Below are 21905 nucleotides of genomic sequence, written 5' to 3' on the forward strand. Positions count from 1 at the left end.
GCATCCCAGGAAGACCCCTTGTGTCCCCTTGTGTCACTTCGACACAACGTCGAGTGAGTGACAGAAGGGGAACTACATGTGTGAACATGATTTTAGTGGCTTAAAAAACACTTTCAAAGTTTTATTTGTCAATTAAACAACACATTGCACAATAGCACAATGCAATGTGCTTTAAATGTGTCTTTACTGCTATATTTCACTGTAAACTGTAACAACCATCAAGCATCTCCTTGGAATTTATGATACAGCATCATGGATTGAAACCTCTCAGATATTGTGTAAGACGGCCTCCACTGTAGAAATAGAAGTTAAGGGATTTGTTAAAGTTTGCAGTTTAAATGTTATAGTTTAATTTGAGGCCATCTGCATCAACTAAAAGATTTTATTTTGAGTTGCCTTTATAATGTTTCATAGAGACTGCTGGGCCGTTATTGTCTGAAACCACTTTGCTGCATGCTGGTTTATTGCTGTGGTGTCATCAATGTGGTGCCTATAAATATCAAGTACAAAAAGAGTTAGTTCATAGTGCATTAACTAATGTTTCCATCAGGGTTTGTAATTAACACCAGCCAATCTGCCAAATGCGGCCATAGTTTTTCAGGGTTTTTCCGGCATTCTGGGAATGTCGGTCAACTCGGAGCTGCTGCCGAATGGATCTTGCGTTGAGCGCTATATCGTTCCTTGCATGCACATCTGTGCAGGGTGAACATAGTGTGCTTTTGTGTGAACCATCACAGCGCAGTGTTCCAGAGATAAGATCGCCACAGCTCTGGCACAGCGTAGAGCGAAACTTATGTGATTCAGTTGGGCTTCACTCAATATTGTGGCAGCCGGTGGAAAATACAAAACTTATGCGGCACATTTGAATCCTTCAGAGCACATTCTAGTATAAAGTGCTATATGGAGTAAGTCAAAAATCACATACTGCTAGACATCCCTAACATCATAAACAGCACTTATGAGGTAAAGAAGAGACAAATACATCATCAGTTTTTAAAATACACATCACCATCCTTAATAAAATATATACACTGGTGGCCAAAAGTTTGGAATAATGTACATATTTTGCTGTTTCTGAAGGAAATTGGTACTTTAATTCACCAAAGTGGCATTCAACTGATCACAAAGTATAGTCAGGACATTACTGATGTAAAAAAAAAGCACCATCACTATTTGAAAAAAGTTATTTTTGATCAAATCTTAACAGGCCCCATTTCCAGCAGCCATCACTCCAACACCTTATCCTTGAGTAATCATGATAAATTGCTAATTTGGTACTAGAAAATCACTTGCCATTATATCAAACACATCTGAAAGCTATTTGGTTTGTTAAATGAAGCTTAACATTGTCTTTGTGTTTGTTTTTGCGTTGTCAAAGTATGTAATAGTACTGGCATGTCTTAAGGTCAATATAAGGTCAGAAACAGCTTTCTCTAGAAACTTGTCAATCAATCATTGTTTTGAGGAATGAAGGCTATACAATGATTGACATGCGAAAGAATCTGAAGATTTCATACAAAGGTGTACACTACAGTCTTCAAAGACAAAGGACAACTGGCTCTAACAGAAGAAAGAGATGTGGAAGGTCAGATGTACAACTAAACAAGAGGATAAATACATCAGAGTCTCTAGTTTGAGAAATAGACACCTCACATGTCCTCAGCTGACAGCTTCATTGAATTCTACCCGCTAAACACCAGTTTAATGTACAAGAGTAAAGAGAAGACTCAGGGATGCAGCCTTATGGGAAGAACTGCAAAGAAAAAGGCACTATTGAAAAACAGATAACAAAAATAAATGGTTAGAGTGGGCAAAGAATCACAGACATTGAACAGCAGATAATTGGAAAAGAGTGTTATGGATCTTAATCCCGTTGAGCTTTTGTGGGATCACCTAGACTGTAAGGTGCGTGAGAAGTGCCCAACAAGACAGCCACATCTATAGCAAGTGCTAAAGGAAGCGTGGGGTGAAATGTCACCTGAGTATCTGGACAAACTGACAGCAAGAATGTCAAGGATCTGCAAAGCTGTCATTGCTGCACGAGGAGGATTTTTTGATAAGAACTCTTTGAAGTAGTTTAAGAAGTTCTGAATTTTTTTTCAAATTGTAATAGTCATTATTCTTTCCATAAGAGCAAAATCTGTACATTATTCCAAACTTTGGGCCGCCAGTGTATATCGTTTTTTATTTTGTTTAAGGGTTTCAATGCTTGTTCAATGAACCATAAACTATTAATGAACATACTCCTGTGGAACGGTCGTTAAGACACTAACAGCTTACAGACGGTAGGTCATTAAGGTCACAGTTATAAAAACTTAGGACACTAAAGAGACCTTTCTAATGACTCTGAAAAACACCAAAAGAAAGCTGGCCAGGAGTCCATGCTCATCTGCGTGAACATGCTTTAGGCATGCTGCATGGAGGCATGAGAACTGCAGATTTGGTAAATGGCAGTGTTACAGATGTTACATGTGTAACAACACCTTCACAGGATCGGTACATCTGAATATAACACCTGCGGGACAGGACAAGCGAAGAGCCCGGATCTCAATCATGTTGAGCACATCTGGGACCTGTTGGATAGGAGGGTGAGTGCTAGGGCCATTCCCCCCAGAAATGTCCAGGAACTTGCAAAAGCCTTGGTGGATGTGTGGGGTAACATCTCATAGCAAGTACTGGCAAATCAGGTTTAGTCCATGCACTGCAGTACTTAATGCAGCTGTGGCCACACCAGATACAGACTGTTACTTTTTATTTTGATCCCCCCTTTGTTCAGGGACACATTAGTCCATTTATTTTTATTCATGTTAATCATGTTAAGTTTGCTGAAAATAAAAGCAGTTGAAAGTGAGAGGACATTTCCTTTTTGCTGAGTTTAGTTCAGTCTTAGTGTGTTAGTCTTTGAAATAGATTTAGTTAACGATGATAATTTGATATTGAGTGATAGAGCACTGTAGATACTCACACAAATGCAGCTTTGCCTGCCTCGATGTCTTTGCCTTTGGTCCCTGGTCCTGGTTTCCCGCAGATGCACATGAGGATGCCACACTTGTTGAGAAAGCAGCAGGTGGCATCCACGATCAGCAAGAGCAGCACACACACCAGTATGAGTATCCCAACAATTACTCCAGTGTTCAGACCTGTCCCATCATCTATGGAGTCTTGAGCAGCAGAAAGAATGGGAGATGAAGAGAAAGAGACAGAGCAGGAAGAATCATCAAACCAAAAACAAAGCCTAGAAATGCACAAATAATATAAATGTAACAGTCAAGTTAGCATAAGTTATTTTCAGATCAGAAGACTATAAGGATTCAGCAAAGCAAAGAAACTTGGTTAGGGCAACAACAAGGCAAAGCTAAAAATGTTCACATTAAGTTGTGCACTCACACTCCTTTACTCACACTCATGTTGTTCCAATCCCATATGACTTTCTTTCATGGAACACAAAGATGATGTTAGTCTGAATGTGCAATCTCAGCCACCATTCACTCTCATTGGATGAAAAAATATATGCAATGAAAGTGAATGGTGACTAAGGCATCACCGTTAGTGTTACATGGAAGAAAGTAAGTCATACGGGTTTAGAGCAACATAAGTGTGAGTAAAATATGCTAGATTTGCATTTTTGTGTAAACTACCCTTTAACAGGTTTTTGTGTTTAGGCATTTGCTTGACCGTCATGAGCAAAAAAAGGTGACTTACCGGTAAACACCAGTGATTTTTAACATCATGAGGACATGATGTGAACTGTCACAACATAAATAAATGCTGTTAATGTATGACAGATGTTTAGAAGACAGAAAAAAGCCTTATCACTAAGTCACGAAGACATACATTACATATAGAGAACAATAAGAGAACACACTTCAGTTTAATGTAAAAAAGAAAGGAATTTAATAATGCCACATGTTTGAACAATAGCCCTAGCGGTGACTATAATACATTGCTGTTTCGTATACAGTAATTAATTAATGTAGAAGCCTTAAAAAGTATTTGAAGTAACAAAATAACATCTGAAAGATTTGTTACAAAGTTTGTTCCCAAATTACTTGATTTGTACAATTTTAGTTCAAAAATCAGCAGAAAAAGATAAGTCTATTAAATATATTAAGACAGTCAAATTTAAGAGTTTCATTCTCTGATTCTTTAAAGATTAAGTGCACAATTTCTGCAACACCACACAAAATTTCTAAAATAATGATCCAAACAAACATCCGGAAGCCCACAGAGACCATGCATTATTATTGTTTTTCTGTCAAGTTTTTTTGAGATGATGACTTATAGTTGATTAATTACTAGAATCATTATTTTGCTATTACGTTTGGTGCCAGTAGTGATTTTGCGGGAATCACACACTCCACCTTTAAAGACAGATGAAGTCAGATTTGGAGTTTTGGGGCTTTAAATCCATGTCTATTAGCTTTGAAACCAGTTATATGCAAGTGCACTTCTAAAAGTGAACGAAATCATCCTCTAGCAGATATGAGTGTTAAAAATGTCTTTCTCTCCCAGATAAATGGACCAAAAATATTGATGACTCATCTTGCATTACAAAGATTCCAAATGATCTTTAAATTGAGAATGCCCCTCCCCACTGCAACTAATTAGCACTTAGCCAATAATGGTTCATGGTTGAGATGAAACTAAAGGCTTTTGGCCATTTATAAAAAAAGAAATAAATACAAATAAAAAGATGAGCCCTTTGAAATGTCTAACCAAAACTTCTTGTTTCAACTGAAAATATCAACACAGGAAATAAAACTGTGCTCGTCGAGTAATTTCATGGAGCCTTTACTGTAAGTGTAAAGTGCAAGTGTCTATAGGATGTGCTACAAAAAGTTACTATTTTAATGACATTAAATAAAAAGCACTGTCAAAAGGATTTGGTCATCTGAAACTGACATGTACTGTATGTATATTTTTTATCTTTTCTTTAGTTGTAAACTGCGTTACTTTTGATCTGAGGCTCAGTGTTCCCAGCACATGGATTAGAGTTGTACAGAAACAAATCATGCAGAAGATCCTCAACATGAGGAGAAAAAATGTCTACTACAGTTTCAAAGCAAAAGCAGCAATAACGGAGAGAGCAGGAGGGACACTAGAGTGTAGGAGACTGAAGAACCGCTCAGAGTTACTACACAACACAAACACAGAAACAAGATCACAATATACATTAAAAACATGAAAGAAGTATTGGCACCAGAAGGTTTGCGTTATGTGTGCATATGATGATCCGTCCATATCCAAGCCAGGGAACAACGATGGGACAACAAAGAGAAACAAGGAAAGAGGGAAATGGGAACAGAGAGAGAGAGAGAAAAACAAGAGGCAGAAAAATACATCAAACACAGAAACAGAAAAGTTTCAACAAAAACAAACAGAAAGATTCAAAAAGAAAAGGCAGCGTGAGGATAAAAGGAAAAGTTGGGTCTTTCTCAGGAAAAGTTCCATTTACATTCTAGTGTGTGACCTCATTACTACTACTAATATAATAAACAGACCACTTAAAATATAATGTACAATACTTTATGTTTACTGTTAATGTTAATGTTGTTTATTATTATATCAGCTACATAGTGTTTATCCTGCTATACTGTTTATATATATATATAAAGAGAGAGAGAGAGAGAGAGAGAGAGAGAGAGAGAGAGCATCTTGTTTATTATTATTATGAACATTGTACAATAAACAGAATATTGAACATAAAAATGTAGTAGATTTGACTTTTAATGTGCAATACAAAAGCATTTTAAATACAAACATTAATTTTACAGTATTTTAAAGGCAGAGGCTATTCGATAGATGCTATTTACACTAAGTGCAAATAGCAACATAGTATAGTATACTATTTATGTGTAAAAAGCAACAAAAAGCATCTTCTTTGCACTAAGTGCAAATAGTATTAGATGCTATTTGCACTCTAGTGCAAATAGTGGCAGATACTCTTACACCCCTGTTTAAATACTGACATACAGTATAGTGACATCACTGCCTCATTTTTATTGTGTTTATAGTCTCTCAGATACTCTACACCAATCCCTAACCCTAACCATACCTTACACAAATTAACAATGGTTTTACTAGAGTAACCATAAGATCACCATGGTATTTTGTCATAGTATCATAGTAACCACAAAATTAAACATGGTTACTATATAAACTAAATAACACCATGGTTAATTGCATTAAAACTGTGGTTTCTGCCAAAGAAGTGTTACTACAATATCACTATAGTAAACCCATGGTTAAATTGATCCTGATCAAACCCTTCGCTCAACTTCCCGGACTTCACTGTGACAAATCACTTTTTTTATTATCATCAGCTGTATTACAGGAAAAATGAAGAGTGGAGACAAAGGAAAAAGTATGACAAAGCGATGTTTTAACCTGGATCACCAGTATGGCAATGCACTTCACACCATCTTAACTTAACTTAACTTAACTTAACTTAACTTAACTTAACTTAACTTAACTTAACTTAACTGAGCTACTGGTATGTGGGGGCGCAATTTGTCATACACTTGTGTTTCCACCAGACTATTGGAGTGCCAATAGTTACTCCAATCTCTTAACCCACTAAACGTCTAACCCGTTAACTTGTTCACCCATTGTGAAAAATTCTAATATGCCAGCATTCATTTGACTAGCAGTTAACCCTTAAGACATTTTTCATGGCAGTCTTTATCTTGGTCTCAGCAACAGTGGGCGGAGTTAGTAAATAGCCTTTGCCAACAAAATGGGCTATTTGCACTTATTTTTCATTGGAATATCCAGCAATTTACACATCTTCATTTATTATCATTACAAGTAGGTAAATTGAATAATAAATTCTGAATACTTTTTACCCACATTTCAAGACATTTTTGTTACTACTCTATACCAATTTTTTTTTGGAGAAAATGTATAATTTGCCTTTTTTCTTAAACCGGTTACAATAATAATAATAATAATAATAATAATACAATAAAAAAATCTGAATTGTTATGGCATAAATGGCACGGTTACCTGAGATTGACCCAGTTAATAAAAACAAAGCATGCAAAAGTCCTAAGAGAACTAAGAGGAAGTTGTTTATTGCACGATTGGTTGTAATGTTGGGGTAATATACAAAGTACATCAGCCCACACAGCAAGCAGCAGAGAATGTGCAATGTATTATATTTTAAGATAATTAGAGGATACTTTTACTTCATTATACTACATTTTGACTGGAATTTGTATTTATTTTTTAAACCCAGAGGTACTACACTAAATAAACAATATTCTATGTTAAGAAAACCTCCAGCAGTTAATAAAGATCTCAGTACTCAGAAGGATTGATAAAGTTCTTCTCCACATGAGTTGAGGAAACTTTGTAAAACAGTTCAAGCAGAACTCATTTATCTCTGACTAAAGACCAGCAGTCAATTCATCTGAAGTATAATAGAGGTAACTGTATGTGCAGATGAGCAGATATTTATTTTGTTACATTAGATCAATAAAGCACATACACATTATATTAGTGCTTGTGTGAAAAGGTCATATTCATTTTGATGTAATAATGGAAAGGGCAAAGTTACTAGTTTGTCATGTAAATAGTATTAGGGATGTCAAAACACAAACATTTCAGAAGTCACTACCAAAACCATTGACATTTCAGGATGCTCTTTAGCAAATCCACAACTAAATGATATATGCTTTTACATGCAATAACTCCTTTATTAAATGGTTAGATATAAAAATATTTACCAATTAAATTTATACAATGGCATGTAGTCTTAAAATAATTTTTTTAATGAAGTAAACATTATTTATGTACTGTAAAAGTAAACAGTGTATAGAAGATATTATTAAATTGAGCAGTGAGGGGTTTTCTTCTTTACCTGTTTATTATTGTTTTTTGATTAATATTAGCAACATAATATAAAAAGGCATGCCAATAAAGCTGCATTAAGTTCAAATGCATAAACTAGTTTTTTGACACTAATAAGATTTCGTTGTCCCACGTGTTTACGTTCACTTATGATATAACCAACTGTGTTTACGTACAGTAGAATGTTCATTTCATTGTTCGCAAGCACAGCTATATTACTGAGAGAAAAGTCAGTATCAAGCAGTTAATTCAAGTGGTCAAATAAAATCAAAACCAAAAATAATAAAAGTTTGGTATCATATGAATATATTTATGTACACACACACACACACACACCACACACACACACACACACACACACACACAAACAGGAAGAAGCTGTTACACAGTCTGGCCGTGAGGGCCCGAATGCTTCGGTACTTCTTGCGTGGGTGGGTGAAACGTTAGTGTGAGGGGTGTGTGGGGTCATCCACAATGCTGGTTGCTTTGTGGACGTAGTGTTTTTTGTAAATGTCTTTGATGGAGGGAAGAGAGACCCCGATGATCTTCTCAGCTGTCCTCACTATCCTCTGCAGGGCTTTGCGGTCCGAAACGGTGCAAGTCCCAAACCAGGCAGCGATCAGCTGCTCAGGATGCTCTCAATAGTCCCTCTATAGAATATAGTGAGGATGGGGGGTGGGAGATGTGCTTTTCTAAGCCATCGAAGTAAGTAGAGACACTGCTGGGCTTTCTTGGTAATATAGCTGGTGTTGAGGGACCAGGTGAGGTTCTCCGCCAGATAAACACTAAGGAATTTGGTGCTCTTGACGATCTCCACAGTGGAGCCGTCGATGTTCAGCGGAGAGCGGTCACTCTGTGCTCTCCTAAAGTCAACAACCATCTCTTTTGCTTTGTCCACATTCAGAGACAGGTCGTTGGCTCTACACCAGTCCGTTAGCCGCTGCACCTCCTCTCTGTAAGCTGACTCATCGTTCTTGCTGATGAGACCCACCACGGTCATGCCATCGCCGAACTTAATGATGTGGTTCGAGCTGTGCATTGCAGCACAGTCGTGAGTCAGCAGAGTGAACAGCAGTGAACTGAGCACACAGCCCAGGGGGGCCCCAGTGCTCAGTGTGGTGGTGGTGGAGATGCTGTTCCCGATCCGGACTGACTGAGGTCTCCCAGTCAGGAAGTCCAGGATCCAGTTGCAGAGGGAGGTGTTCAGGCCGAGCAGGTTCAGCTTTCCAATCAGATGCTGGGGAATTATTGTGTTGCATGCTGAGCTGAAGTCTATGAACAGCATTCGAACATACAAGTCCTTTTTATCTAGGTAGGTGAGGGCCAGATGGAGGGTGGTGCGATGGCGTCGTCTGTTGAATGGTTTGGACGATACGCAAACTGAAGTGGGTCTAGTGAGGGGGGCAGCTGGGTCTTAATGTGCCTCATGACGAGCCTCTCGAAGCACTTCATGATGATGGGTGTGAGTGCAATGGGACGGTAGTCGTTGAGGCAGGACACTGAAGACTTCTTTGGCATGGGGATGATGTTGGTGGCCTTGAAGCACGTTGGAATGACAGCGCTGCTCAGAGAGATGTTGAAGATGTCGGTAAGAACATCTGACAGCTGATCTGCACATCCTCTGAGCACTCTGCCAGGAATGTTGTCTGGTCCACCAGCCTTCCGTGGGTTGAATCTATGTAGCGTTATCCTCACATCAGCCATAGTAAGACAGAGCACCTGGTCGTTGGGAGGAGGGGTGGTCTTCCTCGCCACCACGTTGTTCTGTGCTTCAAACCTAGCGTAGAAGTAATTCAGGGCATCTGGAAGGGAGGGAATTCAGGGCATCTTTGTCACAGGCAACTGATGTTGTCCTGTAGTTCGTGATGGCCTGGATGCCCTGCCATATGCGCCGCGTGTCGCCGCGGCCCTGGAAGTGACTGTGGATTCTCTGGGCTTGTGCACGCTTTGCGTCTCTGATGGCCCAGGAAAGTTTGGCCCTCGCTGTTCTTAGGGCAGCATTGTCGCCTGCTCTGAAGGTGGAGTCTCGTGTCCTCAGCAGCGCATGCACCTCTGCAGTCTTCCATGGCTTCTGGTTGGAGCGTGTGGTGATGGTCTTGGAGAAGATAACATCATCAATGCACTTGCTAATGTAGCTGGTCACTGATGCTGTGTATTCCTCCAAGATGGTAGAGTCACCATATGTTGCAGCCTCCCTGAACATGTGCCAGTCAGTACACTCAAAACAGTCCTGAAGAGCAGAGATGGCTCCTGCTGGCCAGGTTTTCACCTGCTTCTGGAGCGGTTTTGTGCGTCTGATGAGCGGTCTGTATGCTGGAATTAGCATAACAGAGATGTGGTCTGAGTAGCCGAGGTGGGGGCGTTACATACCCGGGATGTTTGTGTAAACAAGATCAAGCGTGTTAGCCCCTCTCGTTGCAAAGTCCACATACTGATGGAATTTAGGGAGCACTGTCTTGATATTCGCATGGTTGAAATCTCTGGCGACAATAAACAGTCCATCAGGGTGAGCGTTCTGCAGTTCGTTCATAACCCCATACAGATCACAGAGCGCTTCTTTAGAGATAGCGCTAGGGGGAATGTAAACTCCGGTTATAATAACAGTGTTGAATTCCCGTGGTAAATAAAAAGGTCTGCATCTAACAGTCATAAGCTCCACCAGCGATGAGCAGTAACTAGAGACTAGCATAGAGTTATTGCACCATTCCGTGTTGATGTAAACACACAAGCCACCACCGTGAGTCTTACCACACAGAGCTGCATTTCTGTTGGCACGAAACGAGGCGAGCCCGTCTAGCTGAATGGCGCCGTCCGGAACTCTGTCGCTGAGCCACGTCTCCATGAAAACAAAGACGCAGCAGTATCTAAGCTCACGCTGCGTAGTCTGTTGGAGTCGGATGTAGTCCAGTTTATTGTCCAGGGAGCAAACATTTGAGAGCAGGATAGATGGGAGAGCCGGCCGGCTAGGGTTTACTTTTAGCCTAATTTGGACCCCCGCCCTCTTGCCGCGCTTTTGCTTCCTCGCACACCGCTTACGATGTCCCATCCCCCAGGCACCGGCATCAGGCGACACTGAGGACTGGAGGCCTGGTCTCCGCAGCAATCCGAGTTCAGGTAGCAACTCCATGGGATTCCATGTAAATGATTAAGTGATCGAGAAAAGACCTGTTAAAACTCTATCCAAGATGTGTGACTAAAATTGAGTACCATACTGCCTCAGCTAAATGTATTTACCACAGAAGCAGGTCAAGACCTAACTGTCACATAAAAGGGAATGCTATCGTCAGCTAGTTTTTTGGAGTTCTCCCAGTTCAAATAATTTCAGCCTTGAACCAATTGCCGCCAATATTTCAAAGCATCTGCTAATGATAACCAGATAGTTAATTCAGATGAAGTATCATTACGCGGGCTGTGCCCATTACAAAGCGCTGCTGGCACCATGACGCAAATCATGCATATACCATTCCAAGTAGCCACAGCCAGCTAGCAGATTATTTGGGTCGAGAATGAGGATTTAAGAGATTCAATGTGCATTGCAATTAATTCACAAACTATGTGGACTAGTTCTTTCAATTTTTCAACCCTACCACTTAGACACTGGGAAACATTTTATGCTACTTGAATTGGTACTGCATTTATATCTTTATACAGTGGAGGGTCAAGGAAGTTTTCTACCTTTTGACAGCTCCAAAACCTGTTGACTAATTGTCAATGGACAACCTGCACTTCAGAGTTGAGCACAGAGAAAAAAAATATATTAACTATAGAAATGTCCATATCTTTTCCATGACTTCTATGTGTTTTATTGATTGCCTCCCTGCTTTTTACTCTAGCTATAAACAATGGGCGTTAAAAAACCCATATCTGTTACCTGCTCCTCAAAATCACTGCCAAGATATGTAGACATCTTATACGCCAACATTCAATCTGTTCTTTGGCTTCAACATTATATATAACACGTGAATGCCAGTAGCTTCAGTAAAGTTCTATTCAAGAGGTGATCTGGTCTCATTGGCATGCTGCATGGAGTTTGCTTCTGTACTCTGAGGTGTGAGTGAGACAAACAGTGAGAAAGTCTTTGGATATGGTCCAGTCACAGGCTAGTATGCCAGAAGAACAGTGATTCAGCCCTCCTACGTCCATGGGACTGTCTTAGAGTGTTAATGAGAGGGACATTACAAGTTAAAGCAGTAAACTCCAGCTGCGGCCTTGGCACGCCTGACCAGACTGTAACCCCTCTTCTGATCAGCCACAGCACAATAGGCAGGGTTAGTAAACAGGATGTGATTCTGCATAGTAAGGCACAAAAGGGGATGCACTGGGTTATTGCCCTGCTGCTAATGCTGAAAGCAGCCTGGTTACGTGTAGATTGAAGCCAAGACAATAACATAAAAAGGATGGTGACTCAGAGTGTACCTGCATGTGAATACATGAGGCTTATTGTATCTGCAAGAGATTCAATGCTTTAGTGAAACAAAATATGCTTTGCAATGTGAACTGAACGTATGAGACAGACTAAAGCCATCTTATCAATGACTAATACTGATACTTATTTTTTTGCTAATGGAAATTATCTACTGTCTAAAAGATCAGAGACCAAGATCAATTCTATAAGGTCTGAAACATACACTTAACACTGTGCCCTAATCAGATGCAATGCAGTAAGATTCCAGCAACAATTCATTCTCCTGTCCATACTGAAAATGAAACTGCTGCGCAACATGCCACAATCTTAGCCAATTAGGACGTATTTGGCATACAGTGGGTACGGAAAGTATTCAGACCCCCTTAAATTTTTCACTCTTTGTTATATTGCAGCCATTTGTTAAAATCATTTAAGTTCATTTTTTTTCCTCATTATTGTACACACAGCACCCCATATTGACAGAAAAACACAGAATTGTTGACATTTTTGCACATTTATTAAAAAGAAAAACTGAAATATCACATGGTCCTAAGTATTCAGACCCTTTGCTGTGACACTCATATATTTAACTCAGGTGCTGTCCATTTCTTCTGATCATCCTTGAGATGGTTCTACACCTTCAATTGAGTCCAGCTGTGTTTGATTATACTGATTGGACTTGATTAGGAAAGCCACACACCTGTCTATATAAGACCTTACAGCTCACAGTACATGTCAGAGCAAATGAGAATCATGAGGTCAAAGGAACTGCCTGAAGAGCTCAGAGACAGAATTGTGGCAAGGCACAGATCTGGCCAAGGTTACAAAAAAATTTCTGCTGCCCTTAAGGTTCATAAGAGCACAGTGGCCTCCATAATCCTTAAATGGAAGACATTTGGGACTGACCAGAACCCTTCCTAGAGCTGGCCGTCCGGCCAAACTGAGCTATCGGGGAGAAGAGCCTTGGTGAGAGAGGTAAAGAAGAACCCAAAGATCACTGTGGCTGAGCTCCAGAGATGCAGTCGGGAGATGGGAGAAAGTTGTAGTAAGTCAACCATCACTGCAGCCATCCACCAGTCGGGGCTTTATGGCAGAGTGGCCTGACGGAAGCCTCTCCTCAGTGCAAGACACATGAAAGCCTGCATGGAGTTTGCTAAAAAACACCTGAAGGACTCCAAGATGGTGATAAATAAGATTCTCTGGTCTGATGAGACCAAGATAGAACTTTTTGGCCTTAATTCTAAGCGGTATGTGTGGAGAAAACCAGGCACTGCTCATCACCTGTCCAATAATCTCAACAGTGAAGCATGGTGGTGGCAGCATCATGCTGTGGGGGTGTTTTTCAGCTGCAGGGACAGGACGACTGGTTGCAATCGAGGGAAAGATGAATGTTGCCAAGTACAGGGATATCCTGGACGAAAACCTTCTCCAGAGTGTGCTGGACCTCAGACTGGCAGACAGGCCGAAGGTTCACCTTCCAACAAGACAATGACCCTAAGCACACCGCTAAAATAATGAAGGAGTGGCTTCACAACAACTCCGTGACTGTTCTTGAATGGCCCAGCCAGAGCCCTGACTTAAACCCAATTGAGCATCTCTGGAGAGACTTGAAAATGGCTATCCACCAACGTTTACCATCCAACCTGACAGAACTGGAGAGGATCTGCAAGGAGGAATGGCAGAGGACACCCAAATCCAGATGTGCAAAAATGTCAACAATTCTGTGTTTTTCTGTCAATATGGGGTGCTGTGTGTACAATAATGAGGAAAAAAATGAACTTAAATGATTATAGCAAATGGCTGCAATATAACAAAGAGTGAAAAATTTAAGGGGGTCTGAATACTTTCCGTATCCACTGTATAATGTATAGTTATATGGAACAGGATTTTGGATCAGTGAGAGTTTACAGTGGGTGGGGCTACTTGGCATAATGCCCCAAAAATAGAAACCAAGTGGTCAACAAAATGTTCTGTCACAGTCGCATCTGGTCAGGACATAAGCTCTGCTTAAAATGGAAGAGATACCTTTTATCGCTTGTAGCTTTATCGCAACACATCTGGTTAGGACACAGTGTTAATCAATTATGTGAATACAAAAGCATCTGCCATTGGTTTACGAAATGTGTCAGACTACAATTCATTATGCAACAAGTGCACTTTGCATTTTAGCGTTTACGCAAATAGGCACTATACTGGATGTTAGTGTAAAGGCTGTTAAAATAGACTTTGAACATGCAAAATTATTTCAGATGAGGGTTTTTATAAATAATATTAGGGCTGGAAAATTAAACACGTTAATTTCTACTTAATATTTTTTTGTTTAACACTTAAAAAAATTAACGTAGTTAATTCAGTATCCATTTTTTTTTGCTTCCTGAAACGTCACACAATAGGAGAAAGGTGTCCCGAGTTGTTACTGGCAGGCTTCTCAGCCTTCAATTGGGTGGGGGTGGGGTTAGGGCATCTACTGCCTGCCAAGAACAAACTCCTTCAATTGGGTGGGGGTGGGGTTAGGGCATCTACTGCCTGCCAAGAACAAACTCCGGCACTTTTGTACGATGGGCAAAACTTCAAAATGTTTCTATGGCTAACACTGGCCTCGCTTGACTCATCAGATCATCGCACAGAAACTGATTGTGTGAAGCAGTTCATGCTTATTCATTGCGTGTGACGCATGCCCAGGCCATAATAAACACAGGAATTAATTTACTATATGGAGAACAAAGATTTTTCATCTGCAAACAGGCGAGTGATACAGGGCAAGCATCTGTATCTCTTCACATCGCACGAAAACGCTCGCTGACTTTCTGAAATCATTTCAAAAGTGAAACAGCCAGAGTGAGACCCAGGGTGTGCGTGATAGAGACTGAAGAACCAGGACATTCAGCAAGTTGAACACCAGCCAGAGAAAATTATAATTTTGAGATTTTAATCTTCAGCTAATTAAACTTCAGCATTCAATCTGTTTTATAGCTGTATGTATAGTGTCTAAAAATGCATTGGCAATGTACACTTAAGTTACTCTTGCAAACAAAGTTTGATATGAATTGAATCTGCCATTGGATCCTATTATTAAAAAAGTCCACTGGAAAACGGCAGAAGATTTTGCCCAAATTGTAATTATAACATGTCCACTGATTTTATGGCATATATACATATACTTGTATCAAACAATAATACCTGTAAAAAGTATCTGATGTGTCTAATATGTACATATTTAAATAAATGAAGACTAACCAATTTCTTGCAAGTTCTTTGAGACAAAGTATAAATTAAATATATTTATGGTGAATTTGCTAATTGTTGTAATGTATCATGTACCTAGGGGTGTGCAGAGAAGCCATTATCTGTATCTGTTAATATGACAAACTTATCTGTATTCGGATAGAACCGGATGTGGGTGTGGCTTAAACCGGTAGTGTGTCAAAACTAATTTTAAAATGTAACTCTCTTTCATTTAGGCTATAGCTTTTGTCTATAAAGTATGCCTCAGATAGGCCTATTTAAATATGAATAATAATCATAATCATTATTATTACATTATTATTATTATTATTTAATTACTGTATATTATTGCTATATTCTTACATTTCTTTCTCACCAGATGAAGCTGAATATTATGGCTACATAAATTGTGGAATATGTTGTTAACTTTGTTTTCTCCTGGTATTTTGGATATTAATATCTACTGAAATTTTTGTTAACTTAAATACAAATGCGAATATTACAAGAAACAGAGTGTCTATTTACACTAAGTGCAAATGCATCTTGTTGGCAGAGGTTATTTACACTATCTCCGCCCACCACTGCTCGGACCAAACTCAAGACAGCCATGACTGATTTGGGGTCAACAGTTGATCAAATCAAGACGGGCATATCTGAATTTTTCGAGAATGGGCAGAGACATTAAACTGGTTAGACAATTAGTTATTAAGAGATTGGATAATAAGTGACTATTTGCACTCCAGTAGTCTGGTGAAAACACATGATTTTACAACAAACTGTGCCTAAATGTGCAGCTGTATTAGCTCTGGGTGTAACGATGATATGGGTATGTGTTATCACGCTGGAGATCCGGATTTGAATCCCACCCGTTCCCCATGTCTCTATTCTTAATATTTCCTATGATACTACATGTAGTATTAAATAAAAGAGATTCATCGCAGTGATTTGGTCACAGTGAAGGTCAGGGAGTTGAGAGAAGGATTTGATCCGGATAAAATTAACCATGGTTTTACTGTAGTAACCATGTGCTTTGATGGAAACTATATAGTTCTGATATAGTAACCATGGTGTTATTACAGTAATATGTTCTTAATAGTAGTTAATAGTAATCCTGTTTAATTTTGTGTGTACTATGATTTTACTAGAAAAATACCCTGGTGATGCTATGGTTACTGTAGTAAAGCCATGGTAAACTTTTGGAAGGTAGAGTTAGGGGTAGGGGTTGGTGAAGGATGTCTGTGGGACTACAAATAAACATAATAAAAATTATGCAACGATGCCACTATACTGTATGTCATTTAAGTATTTAAACAGGGGTGTAAAAGTATCTGCCACTATTTGCACAAGAGTGTGTAACAATTAAGAAGGTAAGGAGGAAGCTGGCACTGGCCTGACACATAGACATTTAATGACACTTTTCAGCATAAAGAGAAATATAAACACGCACTACTTTTCAGCCAGCTTCGTCAAATCATAAAACAAACAAATTAATGCAGACAAGCTTTGTGCATCTCTCTCCCATCTGCCGCTGTCTCTTCTCCTTAAATACTCCTGCCTCCCCTCGCAGGAATGCACCTCCCCATGTAGAAGTAATTCGCCACTGATCCTCCGAGCCTCACTCTGCCCAGATGCAGCTTGGCTCCGCCCTTCTCATAACATACCCCCCCCGGGGGGATAACAAAGAGCGAGAGAAAGCAGAGAGGGGAGAGAGAGAGAGAGATGGACTCGCCGGCACTGGACACGCCGTCGACTGGCCCTTCCGGTTGCCGGACGATGCAGTGCTCCAGTGCCACCGTATCGAGCACTCCTCGTCCTCATGATCCTCAGTCAGTGGCGAGGACTCCTTGATGGCGTGTCCTGACACTTTTCCTGACAATGACACTTTTCAGTATATAAAAAAACTAAAACACGTACTGCTTTTCAGCCAGCTGCGTCAAATCAAAACGACAGTAAGAGATGCAGACAAGCTTCGTACATCCCTCTCCCATCTGCCGCAGTCTCTTCTCCTTAAATACTCCTGCCTCCCCTCGCTGGAACGCAAGGCCGGTGTGGTAAGCAGGTAGAAGTGATTTGCCTGCTCGGCTCCGCCCTGGTCACCTCAGAGTGCAAATAGTATCTAACACTATTTGGACTTAGTGCAAAGAAGATGCTTTTTGCTGCTTTTTACACTTAAAAATGGCACTAGGTGCAAATAGCCTCTGCCTAAAAGACATTAGAATAAATTAATATGAAGCACTACAAACTGAAAGCACTGTAAATATCTATCAGAAGGTTTTATGATACACTAGAGTCTTATTTTGTGTTCACATATTTTTTGGAGGACATAATTTATTAGTTAAATTACATGTGCAGAATTAGTGAAATGTATATTCTTATGTATATTTCTATAAATGTATTTATTTATTTTTGAAATCCTCCATCTGCAGGAATATTCTGAATAGATTTAGACATTTTTTTGGAATAAAGGATTAACCAGACAGTTGACTGCAAACTGAGTCAAGAATGTGGCCATATGATCTGAACTTGAAATCACATTGAGCGCCTTTTCATTCATAGATTTACACTAGTAATATTGGCTTCACAGACTCATTATTGCTTTGTATTTTGATGTTTAATTAATATATCACTTTATCCACGTGCTTACTGGATTATCATTCTTCTGAATATCTTTTCTTTTATTAGGATTCGTTATTCATTTTGAAGTCATTATTCATGCCTTTCCGAATAAGGTATTCAGCTTCAGGCAAATCCCTACATGTACTATAATTTAATCAAGATTAATTACAGAAAAATTTGTGATTCATTCATTTAAAAATGTTAATTGTGGAGTCACGTGACACCATGCGAGAATCGGACGTGTGAATGGCGAGCTCTGCGCACTTTGCTAATTAAACACTTTTAATTATAGAAACCGGTGAGATTTGATACACTCCGTTCCATAACTGTTCTAAGAGGGTAATATGTCAAATAATTCAAATTTCTTATGCTCTGGAGACATTAAAAGACACTTACGTCCTCAAGCTGATGCCCCTGAGCAGGCTACGAGCCAGGGAGTTGATTTAGACGGGAAAGTGCGAGAAATGCAGCGAGAGATGTTGAACATGTCACAATGCTGATGAAGTTCGATGCTGACTTGGAGGATATGCTGTGATATGTCGATCGATCACTGCCATGGAAGTGAAATTTACTGAGATGGTTACAATAGTGGGGGATGTCAAGAAATGGATTGATTATTTTGAGTAATCACAGAGGGAATTATCTGTTAATCCGCTAGCGACCAAGGTGGTTTTGGAGTGTGTCTGGGAGAAGTTTGAGGACATTGAGAACCATAGCCGGTGGAATAACATCTGTATCTTCGGAATTCCAAAGGGCGAAGAGGGACAGGATATGATGAAATTCCTGGACGGGTTCTTTCTAAATCTGCTCGACATAGCAGGTCATAAGATGGAAATTGAGCCTGCTCACAGGGTTCTGGCTCGGTGTTTTGCTCAGGGAGGCAGGCCCCAATCAATTCTGGCAACATTTCTGAGATCATCCGATAAAGATCTTGTATTACGCAAGGTGAGGAGTAAAGGAAGGCTTTCTTGTTCCCAGACTTTGCGAATTTGACAAGAGTGAAACGTGATTGATTCAAGGAATGCAAGGAACTTTTACATCAACGGAAGTTCACTTTTGCACTGATATTCCCGGCAAAATTGAGAATAGATGCTAAGGATGGCCATAAAACATTCACATGTCCACAGCAAGCGATGTCCTTCATAAAGTAATTGGAGTGAGTAAATCATCTTTTACTCACGTTGCAGCCGAGTGGACCAGCCCACTGAACATTCACTTGACTGTTTGGGGAAACTGAATGCTTTTTTTTAGTGCTGGTTACGCCTAGCGGCTGGAGTTTGTTTTATGGATTGGCACACCTTTGGGAAAGATATATGGATGACTCTACGTGCTCTTTGTACTTATTCCTCCTTTTGGCTGGAGTTTGTTTTGTGGAGAATTTCTTGCAAAGACACTGGAGGATTTGTTTGCACTCACGTTGCAGCCGAGTGGACCAGCCCACTGAACATTCACTTGACTGTTTGACGAATCTGTGTGCCTTTTTTGTGCTGGTTCCGCCAAGCGGTTGGAGTTTATTTTATGGAGTAACACACCTTCAGGACAGTTTTGTGGATGAATCTACATGCTCTTTGTGGTTATTCTGCCTATTGGTTGGAGTTTGTTTTATAGATTGTATTTGCTGAGTAATTCTGTCTGACAAAATTTGTATAGAAACACCAGACTTGAGCAATTTGATGGCAAAGCTGTCGCAGGGGCTCTCGTAGGCATACATGGAGGGTTTGAGTTTGGAGGGATGGATGCCAGTTGGCACTGTTGTTCACAGGGTTAATGCACACATTTGTATTTTTTCTGTTTGTTTAGTGTTGGGGGATGTTCAGGTTCTAATGGTTGCACTAATGTTAGAATGTGGTCTTTGTAATTTTGTTTTTGACACAATAAATTTTTTCTTATATGTCAAAATGTCAGATGTTAATTGTCTCTCTCCACGTGGAATGTTTTCCTCCCAATTTGGAATGTCCAATTTGCTCTAAGTCCTCATGGTGGCATAGTGACTCACCTCAATCCGGGTTGTGGAGGACGAATCTCAGCTGCTTCCGTGTCTGAGACCATCAACAAGCACATCGTATCACGTGACTCATTGAGTGTGTTCCCAAGGAGACATAGCTTGTGTGGAGGCATCTAGGCATGACTCACCACGCACACCACCAAGAGCGAACCATGTTAAAGCGATCACGAGGAGTTTGCCCTGTGTGACTCTACCCTCCCTAGCAACTGGGCCAATTTGGTTGCTTAGGAGACCTGGCTGGAGTCACACAGCACACCCTGGGATTCGAACTCGCAAACTCCAGGGGTGGTAGCCAGCATCTTTACCACCGAGCTACCCAGTCCCCCAAACAGTCTAATTATTAAAAAGGACAAAGATCCAAGCGAGCGTATGAGTTACCATCCAATTTCCCTGATACAGCTAGATGTTAAAATATTGTCAAAAAATTTGGCTAAACGATTGAGTAGTTATGACATCTCTTATGCATATAGAACAGGTGGGGTTTATTCAGGGATGAAACACTTCTGACAATATTCCAGGTGTTTCATTAATGTCATGTGCTTTATGCAGATGATATTTTCTTATTAGTCTCCGACCCTAATAGATCTATGCCTTGCCTCCACAGAATTATAAAAACATTTTCTTAGTTCTCAGGATACACAGTGAATTGGTCTAAATCCGAAGCTTTGGCTCTGACAGTGTACTGCCCGGTAACGACTTTTCAGCCAGGCACCTTCCAGTGGCTCAGTCAGGGCATTAAATATTTGGGTATTTTATTCCCAGCAAATGTAGTTGTTTCAAGCATATGGCTGAACCCCAAATTAATATGGGATTAATATGCACTGTGACCTATATGAGAATGGAGTGTTGAGATCTTTTTAAAATTTGGTTCAACATTTTGGGATTCCCAGGTCTCAATTCTTCAGGTACTTACACCTGCTTTGTACTATTTTTGGGAGTAGTATACACCCCCTAGAGTGGCGGATCCTGTGGGAGTGGTGATTTGTGCTTTTGGAAAAGGTCATGAGGCAACAGTGTATTACTAATGGCTAATTCAGAGTCTGGGGGATGGAGCTTAATCTTCTCTCAAGAGATTATGGAAGAAAGAATTAAACTTGGAGTTGGAGGAGGCAGTGCGGGCTAGGATTCTAAAATATGTCAAGTCTACATCTAGAGATGCAAGGGTGCACCTTATGATATTTAAAAATGTACATAAAAATTTTTGGACTCCCTCTAGATCAGTGGTCTCCAACATGGTGCCCGCGGGCACCTGGTAGCCCGCATGGAGTCTCTGAGTCGCCCGCCGAGCACATTCTATAAATAGCCTGAATTGTAATCTTTCATTTAGTTTTTTTATTTTTTATTTATGATGATGGCATAAAATGAGAAAATAACTAATGGTAACATTTCATATACCATTAAAACATAATAAAATAATAAAATAATTTAAAATATTTAGAATCTGCACGTCGAGCACGTTTAAAAAAAAAAAATGTAACGTAACTTCTGTGAGTTGAGGCGGTCGCGGGCAGACGGTACATAAGATAAATTGAACTATAAAAAAGAAAAAAAGATTAATTATGGCTGATGATGCAGGTCATGCAAAAAAGAAGAAGACTTAATATTTTAACGAGGAGTGGGAGACAGAATTCCTCTTCACTAACGTTAAAGATAAAGCTGTATGCCTCATCTGTGGAGCTAGCATTGCGGTTGCCAAGAGACACAATGCGGAGAGACATTTCACCACAACCCACAAGACCTTCAATGTTCATTATCCACCAGGTACATCACTTAAAAGAAAAAGTTAGTGAGATGAAAACAACA

At 39.9% G+C, this 21905-nt stretch overlaps 1 protein-coding gene across 4 annotated transcripts in view; it reads right to left on the reverse strand.

Annotated features, from left to right (window-relative positions):
- LOC127631742 (neural cell adhesion molecule 1-like) overlaps window positions 1–21905 on the reverse strand; it is a 155029-nt gene that overhangs the window by 14936 nt on the left and 118188 nt on the right. For all 4 annotated transcript variants that reach the window (XM_052110031.1, XM_052110030.1, XM_052110032.1 and 1 more), the window contains one exon: window positions 2966–3161. In XM_052110031.1, the coding sequence (XP_051965991.1) occupies window positions 2966–3161 (196 nt within the window). The remainder of the gene's footprint in view (window positions 1–2965; window positions 3162–21905) is intronic.

Source organism: Xyrauchen texanus, chromosome 38 (assembly GCF_025860055.1).
Source record: "Xyrauchen texanus isolate HMW12.3.18 chromosome 38, RBS_HiC_50CHRs, whole genome shotgun sequence".
In the NCBI taxonomy this organism is placed as follows: domain Eukaryota; kingdom Metazoa; phylum Chordata; class Actinopteri; order Cypriniformes; family Catostomidae; genus Xyrauchen; species Xyrauchen texanus.